A 23847-nucleotide genomic window follows, 5' to 3' on the forward strand; every position below is an offset into this window, starting at 1 on the left:
CCGTGCTCGGGGTCTCACAGCCGCACACCTGCCCCCCGTGCTCGGAGTCTCAGAGCTGCACACCTGCCCCCCCGTGCTCGGGGTCTCACAGCCGCACACCTGCCCCCCGTGCTCGGGGTCTCACAGCCGCACACCTGCCCCCCGTGCTCGGGGTCTCACAGCCGCACACCTGCCCCCCGTGCTCGGGGTCTCACAGCCGCACACCTGCCCCCCGTGCTCGGGGTCTCACAGCCGCACACCTGCCCCCCGTGCTCGGGGTCTCACAGCCGCACACCTGCCCCCCGTGCTCGGGGTCTCACAGCCGCACACCTGCCCCCCCCGTGCTCGGGGGTCTCACAGCCGCACACCTGCCCCCCCGTGCTCGGAGTCTCAGAGCTGCACACCTGCCCCCCCGTGCTCGGGGTCTCACAGCCGCACACCTGCCCCCCGTGCTCGGGGTCTCACAGCCGCACACCTGCCCCCCGTGCTCGGAGTCTCAGAGCTGCACACCTGCCCCCCCGTGCTCGGGGTCTCACAGCCGCACACCTGCCCCCCGTGCTCGGGGTCTCACAGCCGCACACCTGCCCCCCGTGCTCGGGGTCTCACAGCCGCACACCTGCCCCCCGTGCTCGGGGTCTCACAGCCGCACACCTGCCCCCCGTGCTCGGGGTCTCACAGCCGCACACCTGCCCCCTCAGGTCTACGAGCTGCCCATTCGCACCTGCCCCGTCCTCAGAGCTTTGCATCTTTACAGACTCAGCACAGCAGCATTAATCAGGGGATCGGGTTGCTCGTGTCACGTGACCTGCTGGAATCTCTGCCGTGTGCACGGGGCTTCTGTGTGAGGGCTGGGGGCGTCCGGGCTGACTGGGAGGGATAGGACGCCGAGGAGTCCGCTCTGTCATTCCCAGCACTGCGTGTCCTGCGGCTGCCCTCAGACACCCCGTGCACAGGGTGAGCTGCACTGCCCCGGAGGACGCGGCTCTCCCGCCCCACGCGTGTGTATCTGCAGGGCACGTCTCCCCTGACTCCTTCTAGTAAGGCACACGCCTCCATGAAGAGGAGGGCCGGCCGGTGAGTCTCCTGAGGCGACGAGTTCTTCTCTGTGGGGCAGTCAGTCCCTGGAGAGGAGGGCAGAGGAGTGCGGGGAAAGTTGGGAGGAGGGGCCGGACAGTGCCGGCACCGGGAGCAGCGCCACCTGACCACAGCACAACTTTCCCCGGCAGCTCTCCGCACAGCCTGGCCACTGCTGCATCTGCATGGGGGCTCCGGGAGATGGGGGCAATGTGCTGACACCATGGCCACAGACCCCGGGGACCTCTGACCACGTGATCCAGCCCTAGAAGTCACCACACTGACCCTTGGATCTGTCTGGTGGATTAACTGTTTCCAGAATGGACTGGAAGAGGCATCAGATAATAGTGATCGTGCTGGGATTGACAGCCCTCACCTGGCAGGCAGAAGGTCAGTACTGCTTATGTATATACTACTCCGTATACAGAGGTCCCGGCGTGTATACCCTCTGTGTGCAGAAGTCCCGGCGTGTATACCCTCTGTGTGCAGAAGTCCCGGCGTGTATACCCTCTGTGTGCAGAAGTCCCGGCGTGTATACCCTCTGTGTGCAGAAGTCCCGGCGTGTATACCCTCTGTGTGCAGAAGTCCCGGCGTGTATACCCTCTGTGTGCAGAAGTCCCGGCGTGTATACCCTCTGTGTGCAGAAGTCCCGGCGTGTATACCCTCTGTGTGCAGAAGTCCCGGCGTGTATACCCTCTGTGTGCAGAAGTCCCGGCGTGTATACCCTCTGTGTGCAGAAGTCCCGGCGTGTATACCCTCTGTGTGCAGAAGTCCCGGCGTGTATACCCTCTGTGTGCAGAAGTCCCGGCGTGTATACCCTCTGTGTGCAGAAGTCCCGGCGTGTATACCCTCTGTGTGCAGAAGTCCCGGCGTGTATACCCTCTGTGTGCAGAAGTCCCGGCGTGTATACCCTCTGTGTGCAGAGGTCCCGGCGTGTATACCCTCTGTGTGCAGAGGTCCCGGCGTGTATACCCTCTGTGTGCAGAGGTCCCGGCGTGTATACCCTCTGTGTGCAGAGGTCCCGGCGTGTATACCCTCTGTGTGCAGAGGTCCCGGCGTGTATACCCTCTGTGTGCAGAGGTCCCGGCGTGTATACCCTCTGTGTGCAGAGGTCCCGGCGTGTATACCCTCTGTGTGCAGAGGTCCCGGCGTGTATACCCTCTGTGTGCAGAAGTCCCGGCGTGTATACCCTCTGTGTGCAGAAGTCCCGGCGTGTATACCCTCTGTGTGCAGAAGTCCCGGCGTGTATACCCTCTGTGTGCAGAAGTCCCGGGGTGTATACCCTCTGTGTGCAGAAGTCCCGGGGTGTATACCCTCTGTGTGCAGAAGTCCCGGGGTGTATACCCTCTGTGTGCAGAAGTCCCGGGGTGTATACCCTCTGTGTGCAGAAGTCCCGGGGTGTATACCCTCTGTGTGCAGAAGTCCCGGGGTGTATACCCTCTGTGTGCAGAAGTCCCGGGGTGTATACCCTCTGTGTGCAGAAGTCCCGGGGTGTATACCCTCTGTGTGCAGAAGTCCCGGGGTGTATACCCTCTGTGTGCAGAAGTCCCGGGGTGTATACCCTCTGTGTGCAGAAGTCCCGGGGTGTATACCCTCTGTGTGCAGAAGTCCCGGGGTGTATACCCTCTGTGTGCAGAAGTCCCGGGGTGTATACCCTCTGTGTGCAGAAGTCCCGGGGTGTATACCCTCTGTGTGCAGAAGATAAGTAGCACAAACTATATACTATATACAGATTTCAGGATTTTTCTGCAGGTAGCACAGAACTAATGTAGGTGAGCACTTCCCTCGCTGCTAGCCCATTCCCCATAGACTTGTGTGGTTGTATAGTTGGATAATGTAGACTCAGCTTGTTACTGCATGTGGCTGGTAATTCATCATTTGCTATATTTGCAGTTACTGCCTGCTATGCAATAAATACAGCCTCTTATTTCTATTATGTACATACTAAACTGCGTACATATGTTTATGTATATAAGTATTTATGCATAGAAATTAATGATAGGGGTGATAAAGCCCCCAGCACATTTTCAGACATTTTTGTAAATCTTGAGAAAAGAAGATATGGATTCGAAGAATAAAGTTAAGTTTTCAACTTGTTGTTGATTTTACATGCCTTGTATGTGGCACATTAGTGGTATGCCACTATTTATAAAGCAACGTTGACACCATCACGTTGAAAAGCTCAACTGGACGTTTGTCCGAACCATATGTAACTGAACGCTTATGTACACTGTGAAAATCAGCATTCTGTATGGTACTTTGTGATTAGAAACCTAGGAGCACACTGTCATTGTGGCTCCATAATATAGAGTTTTTTCCTGACATAGAAAGTGTTTTCTTTCAACTGGGGCAGAAAAGGAGTTAAATAGTTTGGAATAATCTCTGAGCTCCCCTGATTCTGCATCTCTTTTCCATATTGCGCTGTGTCGCTCCATTGCAGAGATATTCACATTTATGCCTTTTGCAGCACAGTATGTGAAATCTCTGCTTGTAGTACAACTGAGTGTTTTTTGATAAACATCTTTGGGGCGTGCATTTTCACCCCTTTCTCTCAGATGAGGCCAATCACACCTCAAAAGCATTTGTGACTGTTAGGTCAGCTACTGAGCTGATTGGCAGCATCTGAGAGGCAGGGGTAAAAGTTGTACTGCAGCCACAAATTTCACATTGTGCTCTCCAGAAGAAACAAGTCTCTACAATGCAGCAGTGCATGGCAAAGCAGTAAAATGCATCAGAATAAGGGGAGCTTGGGGATTTTTACTAGGTATTTAACTATTTTTTCGAGAAAGTAACAAGTTGTATTTAACTGTGTAAGGGAGTGCAGTTGACTGCGCCTTTCTGTACAGAGAGATACTGCATAGAAACGTAAAGCGTAATGTATATATTTCTGTACGGTGGGTCCCTCTGGCCTTGGCGTCCATCCTGATAGTGGCCACTGTTGGGCACATACCTCCTGAGCGTATACCCCTGATAGTCGGCACACTTGCAATGCGGACTGAGTCTTACCTATACTTATAGTTAATATAACAATCAACAAAACATGTGTATTGAGTTTTTCTCACAATGGACAGTATAGCTTGGGGTCTTTTTACATCTGCTCCATCATAGAACAACAAAGTAGATGGATTAACAAATCCGTTATATGGCGTACAATAGTGTTCAAAGACCCCCAATAACGTATAATTTATGATAAATGTCCGTCTGGTGCAGTTACGATGTCCGAAGCGTATCCCGAGGTAGAACAGCCAGCTCATTGGACATACGTGTGGGTAATAGACGCCTGTGGAGGCACCGGGCATCATTGTATTTCTGCTCATTTTTTGGCATATATATACCTCTGTTAGTGACTTTTTGATTTGCAACAAACTCATCATTTTTTAAGTTTACTTTTGTGGTTTAGTTAGTTTTCTGATTTATATGTCAACCTGGCTTTTCTAGATGTTTTGGACAGTAATGCAATTTTTTATTTTGTTTTAAATTCACAAAATTTGACCTAACTCTACTCCATAAATATGTTTACTCAGGTGAAGAACTTTCTGTGCACCTCCTGAAGGTTGTTCCCCCCCATATTGGTAATGCTTTTAGTGAGGTCCTAACTACAGCTGGTCGAACTCACAAAAAAACAGGAACGGCGGGTGCCTGCTAAATTTAAAAAAAACGCAGATCCGCTTCGGAATCCGATACCCATATAAGGCTATGGGGACCTGAATCCGGAGATTAAAAACGTTGGTGAAAGGGTTGAGGGGTAGGAGCACGCGCGGTGTACTCACAGAGGCTGTGTCATGGCGGCACGCTCCTTCTGGGTCACACTTTACCTTCCAGAACCAACAATTGACTATTCACTGCTTTGCCCGCCCACCGGCGCGAGTAATTGGTTGCAGTTAGACGCGCCCCCACCCTGAGTGGCAGCATGTCAGCTGACTGCAACCAATCACAGGCGCTCAGCGGGCGGGGAAGTGTCTGCGGGTCAGTATGGTGGTATAAAATTAAATTAATAAATAAAACAATTGGGACGCAGGGTCCCTCATATTCTGATGCCAGCACAGATAAAGCCCACAGCTGTCGGGCTTTATCTGTGCTGTGTATCAAAATAATCCCAGAGTCACACGTGCGAGGGACTCGCATCACATCACCCGGCAGCTGCACACTCTCGTGACAGAAGCGTGCAGTTACATAGAAACACATGCTGCCGACCTGCTCCTGTCAGAAGAGTGTGCAGCTGTGCTGGGTGATGTCATGTCAGACTTGCACGAGTCTCACATTGCATCACCTTGCACGGCCTGCCGCTTTCCAAACATGAGTGTGCAGCTACATAGAAACACATGCGGCCCGCTCCTGTTAGGAGAGTGTGTGGCTGTCCCGAGTGATGCGACGCGAGACTCGTGCGAGTCCCTCGCAAGTGTGATACCGGCCTAAGAGAAACCGCATGCGGCTTTTTTTTTTTTAAATAAATAATTAAAGAAGAAAAAAAAAAACGACGTGCGGTCCCCCCCAACTTTGATACCCTGCCAAGATAAAGCCAGCTGGGGGCTGGTATTCTCAGCCAGTAGCCGCGTGGTTTTAAAGATGCCCAGGTGCGGGCCCAGGATTCCGGGTGTACGATCCAGATTTGGCACTTGTGAAATTAAAGGAAATATAAAGAGGAAAAGAATTAAGCGAGCATTTCACACTTACGGAGACTCGGTGTCATGGCGGCAAACTGCTCCCGGGTCACCCATTTACTTCCTGTGCTGCACATTAGGCTCATTGCATACACACAGCCTTCCGTTGTTTCCCCGCCAACCGGCTGTCTTGTCGTCTGTGATTGGTTGCAATCAGACGCATCCCCAGTCTGTGACAGTGTCTAGATGCAGTCATTGCTCATCGCAGCTCAGACATTGTCTACACTCACAGCCGGCAGTCGTGGTCTATGGCCGCTCGCTGTGAGTTGTAGCAGAGCTGGAAGCAGTGTGGGACCTTGTGTGGATTACGCCGGACCTGGAGAGGTGTGTTGGGGGTTAATAAAGTGGTGTAAGAGGGTGTGTTTTTGTATTTTATTCCAAATAAAGCATTTTTTTTCTCTGTGTTTGTACTTTTAACAGGTTAGTGATGCAGGTATCTCAAATGCCTGTGACATCATAACCTAGGGTTTAGTAATAGCTATGCACTGTTATTAACCCCTGCTATTACCCCGATTGCCACCACACCAGGGCAATGGGAAGAGCCGGTAAAGCATCGGGATTGTCACATCTAATGGCTGCGGCAACACCAGGCGGATCCGGACTATAACACTGCGGTTCCGCTCAGCCCTAGTCCTAACACAGGAGAGCTTGTCTGTCCTTGTACCTGCCCCATTGACATGAAAGGGACTGTAGTCACCAATTTTTCTTTCCTAACCAACTGTTTGGTTTGTGTGGTTAATGATACAAAACCAATACTATGGCTTTATGAGGAAATAGTATTTCTCAGGTTCCTTGATCCATGTTCACATTAAGAGAAGGAGGCTCAGTGGGATTATGGATTCCATTCATCTAAGGTCAAAAGAGCGTCCTTTTCACCATGGGTCACTGTCAGTATACTTTTTTTAGTTCACTACAATGTTACAAGCAACTTTTTTTACATCAGGAGCCTATTAGTTGCACATCACAATGTATCCTTGTATAGTGGGCTACATCGCAGCCATCCATCCAAAGTATTTGTTAGAGACCTAGTTTTAAATGATGCGTCTATTAAAAATAATCTGATGGGCAGGAACTGGCCGACCATTAATAATAGGATGCCAATGAATCTCAAATAGTACGTGAAGCGACTGCATTTGGGCCACACCTCGGCCACCTACTCTGCATTTATATTGACTTATCACGAACAAGCAATCCTAGGAACCTTTGTTTCCTGACAAACGGCCACTGTAAACAGGCTGCCAATCACGCTGTAAAGAAACGAAATGTTCATTAATCAAGTGAAATTATTTATAAGCTTAAAAATCATTGTTTATGCAGTACACAGGACTTGTGCTGCCGTGAATACTCAGAGCCTATAAGAACAGAGCACTCTATTGATGACCATTCTGCATGCATCGGAAGCATCATCAGCCTGTCTAACCTGACTATTAAATGACCTTCAATCAGCTACATAGATGATCGTTGATGGCACAGGTCGGCCAGGGTAAAAACAACCCTTAAGAGATCCATCTGGCAATCTCATTTTTTACTACTTATCAGTATCAAGTTGAAACTGCCCTTGAGCAATTGTCAAGCTTCAATTGATCTACCAATAAGAATGCTGGCACAGGACGGATTGTAATCTTCATTCAGACCTTACAGACTTCTCAGGATTGTATCATCAACTTTACAAGTAAGGGTACCGTCTCACTAAATGACGTACCAGCGATTCCAACCACGATATGACCTGGTCAGGATCGCTGGTGCATCGCTACATGGTTGCTGGTGAGCTGTCAATCAGGCAGATCTCACCAGCGATCAGCCAGCAGCGACTCGTGGAAACGATGCTGTGCTTGGTAACCAAGGTAAATATCGGGTAACCAAGCGAAGCGCTTTGCTTGGTTACCTGATATTTACCTTGGTTACTAGCGTACGCCGCTCTCAGGCTGCCAGCGCTGGTTCCCTGCACCTGTAGCCAGGGTACACATTGGGTTACTAAGCAAAGCGCTTCGCTTAGTTACCCAATGTGTACTCTGGCTACGTGTGCAGGGAGCCAGCGCTGGCAGCCTGAGAGCAGCATACGCTAGTAACCAAGGTAAATATCGGGTAACCAAGCAAAGCGCTTTGCTTGGTTACCCGATGTGTACCTTGGTTACCAGCGTCCGCAGCTTCTAGACGCCGGTTCCCTGCACATTCAGATCGTTGCTCTCTCGCTGTCAAACACAGCAATGTGTGCTTCACAGCGGGAGAGCAACGTCCAAAAAATGAACCAGCTCTGTAACGATCAGCGATTTCACAGCAGGGGCCAGATCGCTGCTCAGTGTCACACACAGCGAGATCGCTGATGAGGTCACTGGTGCATCACAAAAAACGTGACTCAGCAGCAATCTCGCTATGTGAGAAGTACCCCTAACTCTGATGAAATGATCAGGGTAGTTTAGATTGTAGTCAGTACTTTACTGTAACTTGTTATAACCGTATTACCCAAGACTTACTTAGGCACCACAGCTGTGTGCCAGGAACATGCTTCCATCCGTAATATTAGTCAGTATATAACTGGATACAGTGTGTGTGTGTGTGTGTCTGCAACCATGCAGATCGGCATATATTAGCAGTTAGGCTCAGCACTCAGTGGCTGTATTGTAGAACATGTCCAAATAAATATGCACAGGTATCAGTATAACAGCTAAACAAATGTATCTCATATTAGAGGAACCTTATCTATTTACCGTACTTATTTATGGTTTCACTGATGTTTTGGTCTCACCATCTGCCCCAGGTTCAGGCAACTCCAACTACATTTTGTTTGATACAGAGGAAGATTTCGACTTCAATGCTGCGTGTGAAAGGGGCTGGATGACTGCCTCAGTTAGCCATATGCAAACTGCCTCTTCAGAGAGGAAGAGGACTTGACCCTAAGTGCCACCTATTCTTAAAAGTCAATACCAACCCTTTAACAAACCTAACCATATCACTTAGGATAAAAGCCAAACCAGAATTTCAGATCTGATGTCGCTGTATAAGGGGTACTTCTCACACAGCGAGATCGCTACTGAGATCGCTGCTGAGTCACGGATTTTGTGACCTCATTAGCGATCTCGCTGTGTGTGACACTGAGCAGCGATCTGGCCCCTGCTGTGAGATCGCTGCTTGTTACACACAGCCCTGGTTCGTTTTTTTATTGTTGCTCTCCCGCTGATAAGCACACATTGCTGTGTGTGACAGTGAGAGAGCAACAATCCTGAATGTGCAGGGAGCAGGAGCCGGCGTCTGACAGCCTGCGGTAAGCTGTAACCAAGGTAAACATCGGGTAACCAAGGTGGTTACCCGATATTTACCTTCGTTTCCAGCCTCCGCCGCTCTCACGCTGCCAGTGCCGGCTCCTGCCCCCTGCACACGCTAAGCTAAGCGTTGTGCGCTGGTAACTAAGGTAAACTTCGGGTAACCATACCCGATGTTTACTTTAGTTACCAGTGTCCGCAGCTTCCAGACGCCGGCTCCGTGCAAGCGCAGCGTCGCTTGCACGTCGCTGCTGGCTGGGGGATGGTCACTGGTCGCAGGTGAGATCTGCCTGTTTGACAGGTCACCAGCGACCATGTAGCGACGCAGCAGCGATCCTGACCAGGTCAGATCGCTGGTGGGATCGCTGCTGCGTTGCTAAAGTGTGACAGTACCCTAAGAGAGATGCTTCTGATTAGGGTAGACAAACAAAAATAAAATTCAATAAACGTGGCCTAAAGGAAACTGTAACGTATTTATGGGATAACCGGTGCCTTTTTTTTTATTGAAGTTTTTTCATCAGAGACGCTAATGTTCAGAATGCAGCCCTTGTAAGGTCAACTGTTTAAGTAATAGGACATAGCAGTATGGGATTTATCCTGCAGCAACCTCTACAGGGGTGTCTACACTGTCGTATTACAAGGCAGCCATCCACATGGCCACCAGAAGGGTAGAATGGTTAGATCTGGCATAGAGCTTGTATTTGCTTTATACGCAGGCTAGTACTGTATTAGTACTGTAAATGATGAGTGTAGGCCATGCTGTATGGCGGCACAGAGTCTGTAGCTCCACAATGCGGAGTCTGAGTTACTCATAGGCTGTATGGAGCGGTACTAAGGTTGTGCGCATGAGGCCATTTTCTGTAGAAATATATCATAAGGCAAGTGCAGATTTGGGTCATATTCATGTCAGATTTTCGTTTCCGCACACCTGTCCATTGTGACATTGTTGATTAATCTGTCCCTGTATGCCGGCAGAATGAACCTGAGTTGCTGTCTGTGCACCTGAAGCAATCCTGTGCATCCATCTGAATGGCCGCCTTCTGGAATTCTAGATTAATACATAATGCAGCGGTTGACTTGCCAGGCTGGAGCATATGGGGGTGGATCTTCTCATATATACTCCTACAGTTCCGAATTTAGAGGAAGCAAAACTTGTAATACTTCTCATGGACCCGAATAAAATAACAAAGCTACAAATCTGACTTGCTGCCTCGTGATTCATAGGATTTTATACTGTAACTTGATATTTTGCCAGATGCAATTATTAATTTATAGGCTATGTTTGAACAGAAAAACAATTGATTTATCGGTTTTGTGGTGAAATAATTTCCTCTGTATCGAAAGATAAAAATCATCTGTTCTACTAAGCAGTTCCTGAGAATGCTCAGTGACAAGCGATATGACAGTCACCATAACTCTCAGGGGTTGTCACTCTGCTTTTGCAGAATGGTATTGCAGTAATACATTACTTTCTCCATATTTGCTTTGCAAGAGAACCGATGTGGCAGCTGTAATGATTGCTTTTACTGTTGGAAATCACATATTTGTGGAGGTGCCTATACATCTTGGATACAGCAATACACATCTGTAAAGTGCTGTGCAATAAATAGCACTATATAAGTGGGTAAAATAAATACACATGTATGCGTGGCTCAGCATGTGTTCTCAATGGGGACAGCACAGTAATTCCCTGCCAGACACTTCTGGTGGTGGGTTATCTAGCTCGAAAACAAAAGATTCAAGTATTGAAATTTAACATGCCTCATTCTTCCCTGTTCTGTTGGATTCAATAAGTTGCATCAATGATTTGCAGGAGCCGTAAGTGAAGTTCCAGTACTAGCACTACAATGTGTAGTAGGTGGGATGGAGCTAGGGACGAGGAAATAATTATGGTGACCCAAAGGTGAAACTACAACCATAGAAGCTACAAGACCCACAGCCTCATTCGGAGATTAGGCGATAGCGCTGGCACTGCCATGAGGAGCCAATCATTGATTCCCTTTCCATACTGCACTCCAGCATTACCATAGTCCTGCTGACTCTTACCAATCTAGCCCCTACAGACTTATGCTGCTCGTATTCTCCTTCCCTTAGAGCTGCAATAGAAGCTATAGACAGAAACAGAGAAAAGCATAGTGTTCGAACCGATGAAGCTGTGTATACAAATATTAAAATAATTTAAACTTTTTTTTTTTTTCGCCCTTCTCCGTGGGCCCCTGACCCCTCATGGATTAGGCCCTTTCCCTAAAGAACTGATGACCTCTGATAGTGTGCCCCCTCTAAGTACAGAGCCCAGGCTCCTCATTGATTGTTCATCTGTTGAGGAGGGCCATAAGATGAAATACTTAATTAACTTCTTGACAAGGGATTGTGAGAAATATGTCAATTTACCTTACATAATTCCGGTTTCAGATCATACACATGACACAGATATAAAGATGGCTGCCATTTCCTGTTCTCCACACGTTGCCTGGAATACAAGGACTGTCCAGATGTAGGAAGACCATCATATAAGGAAAAGACCCACTGGCCAAGCTATAGGACCAACCCAGAGATCAGATGACACCATTTATTCCTCCACTGAAGTCAGACTCGCCCATCAACAGCAACACGGATCTCCCCATTGGCTAGCCCATGAAATGTCCCACTAAATGGGAATATCTGAACTTGTGTACGCCCTAGCCTATATCAGAGGATGCATGCTCTGTACTGTTCTGTTAGGTGCCATCTTTACTGTGATCAAGAAGAGATTTCACATCCGACTGTGTCTGGTGTGAATTCTTTACGCATGCACTTGGTACACACCAATTAGGCCAGGCAGTAGGCAAATAGTGATCTCTGGTTAAGAGTTCACCCTAACACATCCTTTACGTACAGAGCTTATGGACCCTCAAAGATTGTCCTTTCTCTACTCACAAATCCACTAGCCATTATTAATTGTGTCCTCTTTTTCTCCAGAGCCCCAGTCCCTCAACCTTTGTGCCCCCTCTCCTCACAAAGTATTTGACGCATCTTTTTTTATTGTGCCCCGTCGTTTTTAAAGGCCCTTATACACATTAGATTAATGTCGGCCAAAACTGTCAATATCAGTAGGACCGTCTAATATGTTTGATGTCTTCGCTCAACTGATGGGCAGGGAGGTGAAATTCACACTTGACTAATTTCAGTCTACTGTTCGCATGGTTTTCCCAGAGATAAGCCACTGGTTTTCACATAGCTCAGCCAAGTGAGTGCTCGTGTATGAGAAAGCTGGCTCAGATGTCAAACGATCGGCCAAAGCATGGTTCATCCAACAGCCTTCTAATGTGTATGGCCAGCTTTAGAGACCCTAGCCCCTCTAAGGTTATGATCCTTTTCCTTCCTGTCTTCCGAGTACATATAAATCTTGAACTGTTACCCCCCCCCTTTATGTATCCGTTGTCTGTCAATAATACCCTTCACGTATTCATTGGATAGGCTAAATGCTCCGTAATGGTGTTTTCTGTCTGCCAGGAGTCCTATTCATCATGAAGAGAAGGGTCTCTGTGGGAATGAGGCCGAACTTATACAGGAAGCCAGATAGACAGTTTAGTGAACGCTCTCTGTAAAGGGTTCTGCTGTCCTCAGGATCAGCCAAGCCTTTTCTAGGTACTCCCCTCTATGTCCCATCGTATCGGCTTTGATATTTAATTAAAGCCCATACTTTATATAAAACACCCCCTGTGCCAAATTAATTTAAGACACAGTGTATTAGAGCCGCCAGCCTGTAAGAAGGGTACCACCTGTTGTGTGGAGCCATAGAGGAATGCAGCACAATCTCGCACCAGAGTATTGCTGTGCCCTGTAAGCTCCTCCACACACAGCCGAATATTGGGTACTACCAGGACCTACGGCTCTTTAAGCATGCTGTTTGTTTTACTAAGATTTCCATCCCCCAGAGAATAAAGAGGGGGAGGGAACGTTTGAGGTCAGGCCAGAAACTGTGCTCAAGGTTTTTGCTTCCCACCTTATTAACCTGGGAGTTTTCTCTAGCTGTTTGTTTTGCCTATGAATTGAAGGTAGATTAAGGAAGAGATTATGCCAGAATTCCAGAGCCTGCTAATATTTCATCCTGCCAGTACATTGTTCAAGCGAGCAGGAGAAATCTACTTTTATTTTAATAGCTGTGTGGTCCCTTAATAAAATATGTGCTTTTCTTGTTTATGATTATGTACCATAATACTGAAATAGAAAAACGTACAATACTATGTAAGACTTGGTTCATATTTTATTTTCTGTGATCTAAACTGGTTAAAAAAAATCTTATCAATTTTTGCACACTGACCCAAGAAAAATAAGCTGAACATGACCAATCGTGTAAATAAAAATTTCATACCAAAAGAATTAATGAAGGCAGATAACTAGTGTGGAGCAAAACGATTGGCAGGATGCTTGGTCCAGTGGCCACATCAGTAGTCTGTGGCCACTTGACCAGAGCATTGTGAACCACCTTCTTCCTACTGGCAACCCCGGTGCCTTTTCTGTTTAGTATGCCCACTGCAACATTAAGTCACCAACATTATGCCGCATCGAATAGGTGCTGGGGATGCCTGCAGGTAGTAGGAGGTTTGCATGGCTTGGTTCTGCCTGCCACAGACTAATGACTTGCTCAACTGTACAATCAATCCCATACACGGATTAATCTGCTTCAAGCTCCTCCTAAGAGAATGAAGCAAGTGTGAATAGGTGCAAACTGATGTGACTGTATTGTATACAAACCAAATAGCGCAGCAGCATATTTTTTGCGCTAACATATATGCAAACATTTGAATATGGGTAATATCTGAAAAATATCGTTATAGGCTCCTCAACATTGAAATTGCAACATCAAGAAGTCATCTTGGAGTATCGAAACTTTGAATGCCATCCTGAGGGTTTTATTCTTTCACTGACCTCGTGTGGACCAAAACACTCCTTGGGGGGATTGGGGGGGACTGCACACCGTTTTATTTTTTTAAATTATTTATTTATTGTACTGCACGATATAGACCCGCCCACCGGCAGCTGTGATTGGTTGCAGTGAGACAGCTGTCACTCAGCATGGGGGCGGGTCTGACTGCAACCAATCATAGGCGCCGGTGGGCGGGGGAAGCAGGGAGTACGAGATGGAATAATGAGTGGCCGGCATTTTCAAAACCAGGAGAAGCCGCCGGAGCAGTGTGACAGCTGTGCAGCGCCACGCTCGTGATCGGGGAGTGTGGGAAAGAGGGAGAGACAGACCGATAGAGATAGAGAGACCGACCTACAAAGAGAGAAACCGACATTGACAGAGAGAGAGACCAGGAGTGCTTTTAAAGGATTTATAACGTTCTGCTGGACATGCTGAGCATGCTCAGTAGAACGTGACGGAATCCTGCACTGGAATCCATCTCCAAATGCATGGTGACGGAATCCAGCACCATAGACATTCATTATGCCTCTTAACAGATCCCAACGGAATCCTGCGGAGTGCATTTTTCTACAGCAACAAAAAAACGCTACATGCTGCGTTCGATCCACCCGGCGCTCAGTCAAAATAATGACTCAGCGTAGGCCAGCGGATGCAGCGCAGACACTTGCGTCGTTAATACAAGTCTATGGGAAACAGCGCAAGCCGTTAACGGCTTGCACTATTTTCCATAGCGGCGGATTGCGACGAACGCAAGTGTGAAAGTAGCCTAAAGCGGGCTTTACACGCTGCGATATCGGTCCCGATATCGCCAGCGTGGGTACCCGCCCCCATCTGTTGCGCGACACAGGCAAATCGCTGCCCGTGCCGCACAACATCGCCCAGACCCGTCACACATGCTTACCTGCCCGGCGACGTCGCTGTGACCGGCGAACCACCTCCTTTCTAAGGGGGCGGTCCATGTGGCGTCACAGCGACGTCACTGAGCGGCCGCCCAATAGCAGCGGAGGGGCGGAGCTGAGCGGGACATAACATCCCGCCCACCTCCTTCCTTCCGCATAGCGGCCGGGAGGCAGGTAAGGAGAGCTTCCTCGTTCCTGCGGCGTCACACGGAGCGATGTGTGCTGCCGCAGAAACGAGGAACAACCTCGTTACTGCTGCAGTAACTATTTTTGAGAATGGACCCCCATGTCACCGATGAGCGATTTTGCACGTTTTTGCAACGATGCAAAATCGCTCATCGGTGTCACACGCAACGGCATCGCTAATGCGGCCGGATGTGCGTCACCAATTCCGTGACCCCAACGAGTTCGCATTAGCGATGTCGTAGCGTGTAAAGCCCCCTTTAGTGGAGAAAAAAAAAATTGTCAAAAAAAAAAAAGAATCTGTTCTTTTGTCGCCATTTCCAAGACCCGTAGTGTTCTCATTTTTCGGGATCTGGAGCTGTGTGATGGCTTATTTTTGCGTCTTGAGCTGACCTTGTTAATAATACCATTTTTTGGTAGGTGCGATATTTTGATCACCTTTTATTGCAATGTTGCAGCAACCCAAAAATTTATTTATTTTATACTTTGATAGTTGGGGCGTTTCTGAACTTGGCAATACCAAATATATGTATTATTTATTTATTTTTTGCAAAGGCGAAAAAGTATTATGTTTAAAAATATGAAGAAATTAAATTTTTTTTTTTTTTTTTACATATTCATTGTTTTTGCTAGTCCTCTTAGGGGACTTGAAGCGTCGATACGCTTATAGCTTGTTCTATCCAGAGCGGTGCTTGAGTACAACACAAATGCTGATTTCCTGTGAACGCTGGCATGCACAGGAACTATGTAAGGACGATGACAGGGGTTATCAGCTGACCACCTGCTGTCATGACGACCCATGGGCACCCCGTGATCTTGTCATGTGGCCACCGATGAGGGTGGAGAATTATCCACTACCTGCGGCGCTCAATAAATCCTGCTGTCAGAGATTGACAGTGGCATTTAACTAGTTAACATGCTTGGGTGGCTCTCTGATCCACCAATGCCTGATTACTGCACAGGTTTGCTGATCAAATTAGGCGAAATGTGCGTGGAAACATGCGGCCATGTTTTGTACAATGGCTGACATGGTACAAAATAAAAGTTTGGTAATGTTGAACTCTAATATGGCTTGCCCCTAGTTTTTCACACATCTGGACTCCATGTACCACATTACCGTCCTTTTCCAAAAATAAGACACTGTCTTATACTTTTTTTGCCTCCCAAAAAAGCACTAGGGCTTATTTTTGGAGAAGGTCTTATTTTTGGAGAAACATGGTTGGGGAGAAGTTTACCCCCCAAAAAACAGACACCCCACTTCCCAGGAGACTCATACTTACTAGTGATGAGCGAGTACTAAAAAGCTCGGGTGCTCGAAGCTCGGGCCGAGCCTCCCAAGATACTCGTGTACTCGGGCCGAGCAACGAGCCCAATGTTATCCTATGGGAGACCCGAGTATTTTTGTGAAATGACCCCCCGGCAGCATGGAGAAACCCTAAAAATGGCACAAAAGTCTCAGAAGAGTGCTCAAATGACATGGCAACAGCATGGGGAAGACCCCTTGAAGCATTTATCACTGAAAAGTCACTGTGAACATTTTTGTCCGCGTTTTACGCCATTTTTACGGACTCACCAGAAAACCTTCCAAAATGACCCCAAAATGATTTTTCATGGCGGAAATGTTAAGTGCACATACCCAATAGTGAGATAGAGCTGGTGTATGTTACTTTTTGAGATTAATACATGAAAGATTTTACGTGAAAACATTGTGTGGCACTCCGATGTCCCTGAGAAGAGACGTACATGAAGGCCTCTTGAGTCTAATGTGCCCATTTTGAGGAAGTGAGTCTTTGTAGTATTTTCCTTTGCCAGGGCAGTCCAAAATTGTGAGGTTCACCAATGCCCCTGCATACAGACGTGCATGAGGGCCTCAAAACATTAAGTGTCCATTTTAAGGAAGTGGGTGTATTATAGTATAGCCCTTAGGCAGGGCAGCCAAAAATTGGGAGGCTCCACGTTGTCCCTGGGTAGAGACGTGCATGAGGGCCTGTAAACCTGAAGTGCCCATTGTAAGGAAGTGGGTCTATTTCAGTATAGCCCTTTGCCAGGGCAGCCAAAAATTGGGAGGCTCCACATTGTCCCTGGATAGAGACGTGCATGATGGCCTGTAAACCTGAAGTGCCCATTGTAAGGAAGTGGGTCTATTTCAGTATAGCCCTTTGCCAGGGCAGCCAAAAATTGGGAGGCTCCACATTGTCCCTGGATAGAGACGTGCATGAGGGCCTGTAAACCTGAAGTGCCCATTGTAAGGAAGTGGGTCTATTTCAGTATAGCCCTTTGCCAGGGCAGCCAAAAATTGGGAGGCTCCACATTGTCCCTGGATAGAGACGTGCATGAGGGCCTGTAAACCTGAAGTGCCCATTGTAAGGAAGTGGGTCTATTTCAGTATAGCCCTTTGCCAGGGCAGCCAAAAATTGGGAGGCTCCACATTGTCCCTGGATAGAGACGTGCATGAGGGCCTGTAAACCTGAAGTGCCCATTGTAAGGAAGTGGGTCTATTTCAGTATAGCCCTTAGGCAGGGCAGCCAAAAATTGGGAGGCTCCACGTTGTCCCTGGGTAGAGACGTGCATGAGGGCCTCAAAACATTGTTCCCATTGCAAAGGAGCGGGTCTCCTGTCGTTGTAATGTCCATTCTGCAAAGAATGGGCGAAAAAATTTACCACTGGGGGTATACCTGAAACAAAGGCCTAAGTATTGCAATTTGTAACGGTCATCATCATGGTGGAGCATGAGGAGAAGGAGGAGCAGTCCAGCGATTATCCAAAGTCCAGAAGTGTGTACCCATGGGTGAGTGGAGGTACATGGCAAACTTTAAATTCCGCTCTCATTTGCTGGTGGTGTGGTGAAGTCTGTCCCAATCCAACCCTTGTTCATCTTGATCAGAGTCAGCCTGTCAGCATTTTCAGTTGACAGGCGGGTGCGTTTATCTGTAATGATTCCACCTGCGGCACTAAAAACACGCTCTGACAAAACGCTAGCAGCAGGGCAGGCCAGGACTTCCAAGGCGTAGAGAGCCAATTCATGCCACGTGTCCAGCTTGGATACCCAATAATTGTAAGGCACAGAGGAATGTCGGAGTACAGTTGTTCGATCTGCAAGGTACTCCTTCAGCATCTGGGCAAACTTAGGATTTCTTGTGGCACTACCCCGCACCTCAGGGGCTGTGGTACGTGAGGGGCTGAGAAAACTGTCCCACATCTTAAAGACTGTTCCCCTACCTCTGGCGGATTGGACTTGTGCCTCTCTCGGCTGTACGCCTCGGTTGTCCACTGATTCCTGACCTATGCCGCTAGCGTTTTGTGAGGGGAATGCTTTGCCTACTTCCGTGAGTATGGCCTTCCGGAACTGCTGCATTTTGGTTGACCTCTCCTCCACGGGAATAAGAGACAAAAAGTTCTCCTTGTAGCGTGGGTCTAACAGTGTTACCAACCAGTAATGATTGTCGGCCAAGATGTTCTTAACGCGAGGGTCATGAGACAGGCAGCTTACCATAAAGTCAGCCATGTGCGCCAGACTCTTAACAGCCAGGACTTCAGTAGCCTGACCAACAAGATGACTGAACATGCTGTCCTCCTCCTCCTCCTCCTCCTCCTCCTCCTCCTCCTCATCTACCCTGTCCTCTGGCCAGCCACGCTGAACCGAGGATATGACTGGTGTGCATGTCATATCCTCAATTTGGCCGGAGAGTTGCTCCATGTCTTCATCCTCCTCCTCGTCATAGTCCTCCACTGCACGTTGTGATGAGACGAGGCTGGGCTGTGTGTTATCACCCACACCCACTACTGTTTCTTGCTGCAACTCATCGCGCTCCGCCTGCAATGCATCATGTTTGTTTTTCAGCAGAGACCGTTTTAGAAGGCAGAGTAGCGGTATGGTGACGCTAATAATGGCGTCATCACCACTCACCATCTTGGTGGAGTCCTCAAAGTTTTGGAGGATGGTACATAGGTCTGACATCCATCTCCACTCCTCAGGTGTTATGTGTGGAGTTTGACCCATTTCCCGACGGCTTAGGTGATGCAGGTACTCAACAACTGCCCTCTTCTGCTCACATATCCTGACCAACATGTGCAGAGTTGAATTCCAACGCGTGGGGACATCACACACCAGTCTGTGAGCCGGAAGATGCAAACGGCGCTGAAAGCCGGCAAGGCCGGCTGAAGCAGTAGGTGACTTTCGAAAATGTGCAGACAGGCGGCGAACTTTTACCAGCAGATCAGACAGCTCTGGGTATGACTTTATAAACCGCTGAACCACGAGGTTGAGCACATGGGCCACGCATGGAACATGTGTCAGCTGGCCTCGCCTCAAAGCCGCCACCAGGTTCCGGCCATTGTCACACACGACCTTTCCTGGCTTTAGGTTCAGAGGTGTGAGCCAGTGATCTGCCTGCTGTTTCAGAGCTGTCCACAGCTCTTCTGCATTGTGGGGTTTGTCACCTATGCAGATTAGCTTCAGCACAGCCTGTTGCCGCTTCGCCGAGGCAGTGCTGCAGTGCTTCCAGCTTGTGACTGGTGTGGAGGGCACAGTGGATGAGGATGCGCAGGAGGAGGAGGAGGCTGAAGAGCATGACATTCCGGAGCTGTAGAGTGTGGGTGAAACACTGACTGAGGTAGGGCCTGCAAACCTTGGTGTGGGAAGGACGTGTTCCGTCCCTCGCTCAGACTGGGTCCCAGCTTCCACAATATTAACCCAGTGTGCCGTCAACGAGATGTAGCGGCCTTGCCCACAAGCACTTGTGTAAGTGTCTGTGGTTAGGTGGACCTTGGGTGAAACAGCGTTGTTCAGGGCACGTGTGATGTTTTGTGACACGTGGTTATGCAACGCGGGGACGGCACACCGGGAGAAATAGTGGCGGCTGGGGACCGAGTAACGTGGGACAGCTGCCGCCATCAGGTCACGGAATGCTTCTGTCTCCACCAGCCTAAAAGGCAACATTTCCAGCGCAAGCAGTCGCGAAATGTTAGCATTTAGAACTGTGGCATGTGGGGTGTTGGCAGTGTATTTGCGCCTGCGTTCAAAGGTTTGCTGAATGGATAACTGAACGCTGCGCTGGGACAAGGACGTGCTTGATGATGGTGTTCTTTCTGCGTAGGCAACTGCAGGTGCAGGAGTGGAGGAGGCTTGTTCGCAGGCAGCATGGACAGAGGATTGGCTCGCATGCACAACCAGCGAAGACGTAGCAGTGACATCAGCAAGCACTGCTCCTCGACTCTGTTGTACTTCCCACAAAGTCGGGTGCTTGGCTGACATGTGCCTGATCATGCTGGTGGTGGTCAGGCTGCTAGTTTTGGTACCCCTGCTGATGCTGGCACGGCAGGTGTTGCAAATGGCCTTTTTTGAATCATCTGGATCCAACTTAAAAAACTGCCAGACTCGGGAAGACCTAACATTTGTACAGGCACCTTGTGTCGTCGTGTTGTTCCGGGGAACGGTTGCCTGACTTCTGCCTGGGGCCACCACCCTGCTTCTTACTGCCTGTTGTGATGCTACGCCTCCCTCCCCCTGTGCACTGCTGTCCTCGCTCTGCATATCCTCCTGCCAGGTTGGGTCAGTTACTGGATCATCCACCACGTCGTCTTCCTCTTCCGCACCCTGCTCCTCCTCCTGACTTCCTGACAATTGTGTCTCATCATCGTCCACCACTTGTTGGGACACGTTGCCAACTTCGTGAGAACGTGGCTGCTCAAATATTTGGCTATCTGTACAGACGATCTCCTCATGACCCACTTCAATATGAGCTGGCGAGAGGCCAGAATGTGTGAATGGAAACGTGAACAGCTCTTCCGAGTGTCCAAGTGTGGGATCATTAATGTCCGAGGAGGACGTGTACTCAGCCTGGTGGTAGGAAGGAGGATCAGGTTCAGAAATGTGCGGTGCAGTATCACGGCTACTGACACTTGACCGTGTGGAAGACAGAGTGTTTGTGGTGGTGCCAATCTGACTGGAAGCATTATCTGCTATCCAACTAACAACCTGTTGACACTGGTCTTGGTTCAAGAGCGGTGTACTGCTGCGGTCCCCAAGAATTTGGGACAGGACGTGCGAGCGACTAGATGTGGCCCTTTGTTGTGGCGAAATTAGAGCTTGCCCACGACCTCGGCCTCTGCCTGCACCACCATCACGTCCACTTCCTTGTTCCTTGCCAATGCCCTTGCGCATTTTGCAATGCTGTGCACTGCTGACGTGTATATTCACTACTTGTGCGTTATATCAAAGTTTCTGGAAATTGCACACAAGTGCACCTGTACGCTGCCACCAACAGGCACACACGTGCGGTTTTAAAAACCAAGCACGGACGCAATAAGAACCTAACAGGTTTTTTTGGGGAGCGACAATTACAGACAAGTCAGACACTATCTGGACTGTTTTACACTGTGTACACCAGCCCCAGATATGATGAAGGCTGGTATACGGTCACCACTACCCTGCCTGCCTGCCTGCCTGTATACTGGTACAATAGTCCTGACAAGGACTCTTCTGGTCACTAGCCTGTATTCAGACCTGGCTATACCCTGCCTGTATATAGCAACAATAGTCCTGAGAAGGACTCTGCTACTGTACTCCGACCTGGCTATACCCTGCCTGCCTGTATACAACTAGAATAGTCCTGAGAAGGACTTTTGGTCACACTGTTTGCAGCCCTGCAACTGAAAAAGCTATAAAGGGCCGCAAAGCTTTCCCTGAATCAGCGACACTCTCCCTGCACTGACAGTCTGGATAGCTGTGAGCAGAGCACAGCGCGCCGGCCGATATAAAGGCTCGGTCACGCTGTGCAGGCCGGCCAATCACTGCAATTCCACAACTAACAGGGCTGTGGCATTGCAGTGGTCTGCCAGCCAATCCCTGCATGAGGGCTGGCTCTCAAAAGAGCGCCAACATGCAGAAATGAAGACCACGAGTACAGCACGAGTATCGCGAGATTACTCGGTCCCCGCCGAGCAGCCCGAGTACAGCGATACTCGTGCGAGTACCGAGTAGTGACAAGCATGCTTGCTCATCACTAATACTTACTAGACCAGGACGTCTGCGTGGCTCCCAAGTCCTCCCTGTGATATATATACTCTCATTACTATCAGATACTTTGCTTTTTTAAAATCACCAAGAAATCACCAATGTTATGATGTCATTGATGCCTCCGAGTGCCACATTCCTAGCCATTATATTGATTAGTTTTGCCACAATCACATTTTTAATTTAATGATCAATAATTTTTTTTTTTTTTTAGAACTCTTCTGAAGGCACTCTGAAGAATGTACATGACATGTACTGCTGAAAATATGTTCTGTGCACATGGAAGTGTATATGAGGATATGGTTATAAATTACCTCCTACATACATTACATCGAAGAGAGTCTTAAATAGGCCTTTTAAACATACCCATACAGGCACACTCATAATACACGCATGCTCTGCTGAGTGGAGAGATCATTTGATATGCTAATGCGTACAGGGACTAGACGCAAGGGTGTTATTTCTTGCACTCATTCTGCACTCTTAGCATGTTAGCACACTATGCCCAGTGCCCAGCTTCATCGCTGGTGACGCGTGTACCTGTTTCCATTGTCACCATCTGTAAGATGCCGGGCTTATGGTCAGTGCGCATGATCAGAAGTCACCACACTTCCGGTCATATGCATTATGAAGCCGAGTGTACGCGTCCTTGCTCCAGAGAGATCTAGTGCCCCTGACCGGAAGTGCCGGGGACTTCTGATAACGCACACTGACCATAAGCCCAACGTCTAAGAGATAGTGACAATAGTCACAAGTATGTGCATCACCACCGCTGACACTGGGCATTGTGTTACGGGGGGACCGGCAGATTAGGACCAGGGGGTATATATCCTAATCGCCAGTCGGGGCCCACCGTGCTCCAGATAACAAAGGAGCTGCTGGCACCTGAGGGTTAGGCGGAGACTATAGAGCTGGATGGCTCTGAGATAACCCAGGAACTCTGGGAACCGGTCACGTGTGTTGGGACACGTCAGACCGGACGACAATCCGATTAGCGTTTTGGTGCACCTAGCGCTACACCAACCACGTGTGCAGGAAACACGTCAGGCCGGGTGGTAACCAGGTAGCGTTGACCGGAAGACCGCCACGAAAGCGCCCTGTCGGCCACGTGTGTAGGACACGTCAGGCCGAGCGGTCCTCCGATTAGCGTTTCTGGCCACCTCTCGACTGGCCACGTGTGTGTAGGACACGTCAGGCCAGATGGGTACACCAGTAGCGTTGACCGGGAAGCCGAGGAGGAGAAGGAACACCCTGTTAACTCCACAGGGGTCCTGGGGTACGCTGTCCGTGCGCGTAGGGGGCACAACCGGACAGGTGGCGCAGCAGGTGCATTGTCCGTATGCGTAGGGGGCACAATCGGACAGGTGGCTCAGCAGGTGCGTTGTCCGTGTGCGTAGGTGGCACAATCGGACAGGTGGCGCAGCAGGTGCGTTGTCCGTGTGCGTAGGGGGCACAATCGGACAGGAAGCACAGCAGCTGCAGCCCAGTTAACGCCACTGGCCTGCTATAGCAAGACTGGAACGGCAGGAGGGAAGCACGGCGCCTGACCCTGATGTGCCGAGCCACGAATCTTGGCGTGACAGGCACCGTTCGCCTAACCCTACCTACCGCTTCCCAACATAGGCTTATGCCGCAATGAGGCTCTAACATGGAGGTGTGCTCTGACTGAGCAAAAGTGAAGACTGCGCACCTCCATGTTGTCTCCAGCCCCTTTTATAACCTGGGTCCGCCCCAAACCCAGGGTGGAACCACCAAGGTCCAATAGCAGAGTGCCATGTCATCAGTGACGTCACATGCAACCTATCTGGGACCGCCACGTCATTGATGACCTCATGGCAGCCACGCCCCAAACACTTCACCAGTCATC

The 23847-nt window shown here is 49.2% G+C and overlaps 1 protein-coding gene across 1 annotated transcript in view; it reads left to right on the forward strand.

Moving 5' to 3' along the window:
- The first annotated feature begins 836 nt into the window (after positions 1-836).
- FRAS1 (Fraser extracellular matrix complex subunit 1) overlaps positions 837-23847 on the forward strand; it is a 724001-nt gene continuing 700990 nt past the window's right edge. The window contains exon 1 of the mRNA XM_075352182.1: positions 837-1443. Within this exon, the coding sequence (XP_075208297.1) occupies positions 1374-1443 (70 nt within the window). The 5' untranslated portion in view covers positions 837-1373. The remainder of the gene's footprint in view (positions 1444-23847) is intronic.

Source organism: Anomaloglossus baeobatrachus, chromosome 1 (assembly GCF_048569485.1).
Source record: "Anomaloglossus baeobatrachus isolate aAnoBae1 chromosome 1, aAnoBae1.hap1, whole genome shotgun sequence".
NCBI lineage: Eukaryota > Metazoa > Chordata > Amphibia > Anura > Aromobatidae > Anomaloglossus > Anomaloglossus baeobatrachus.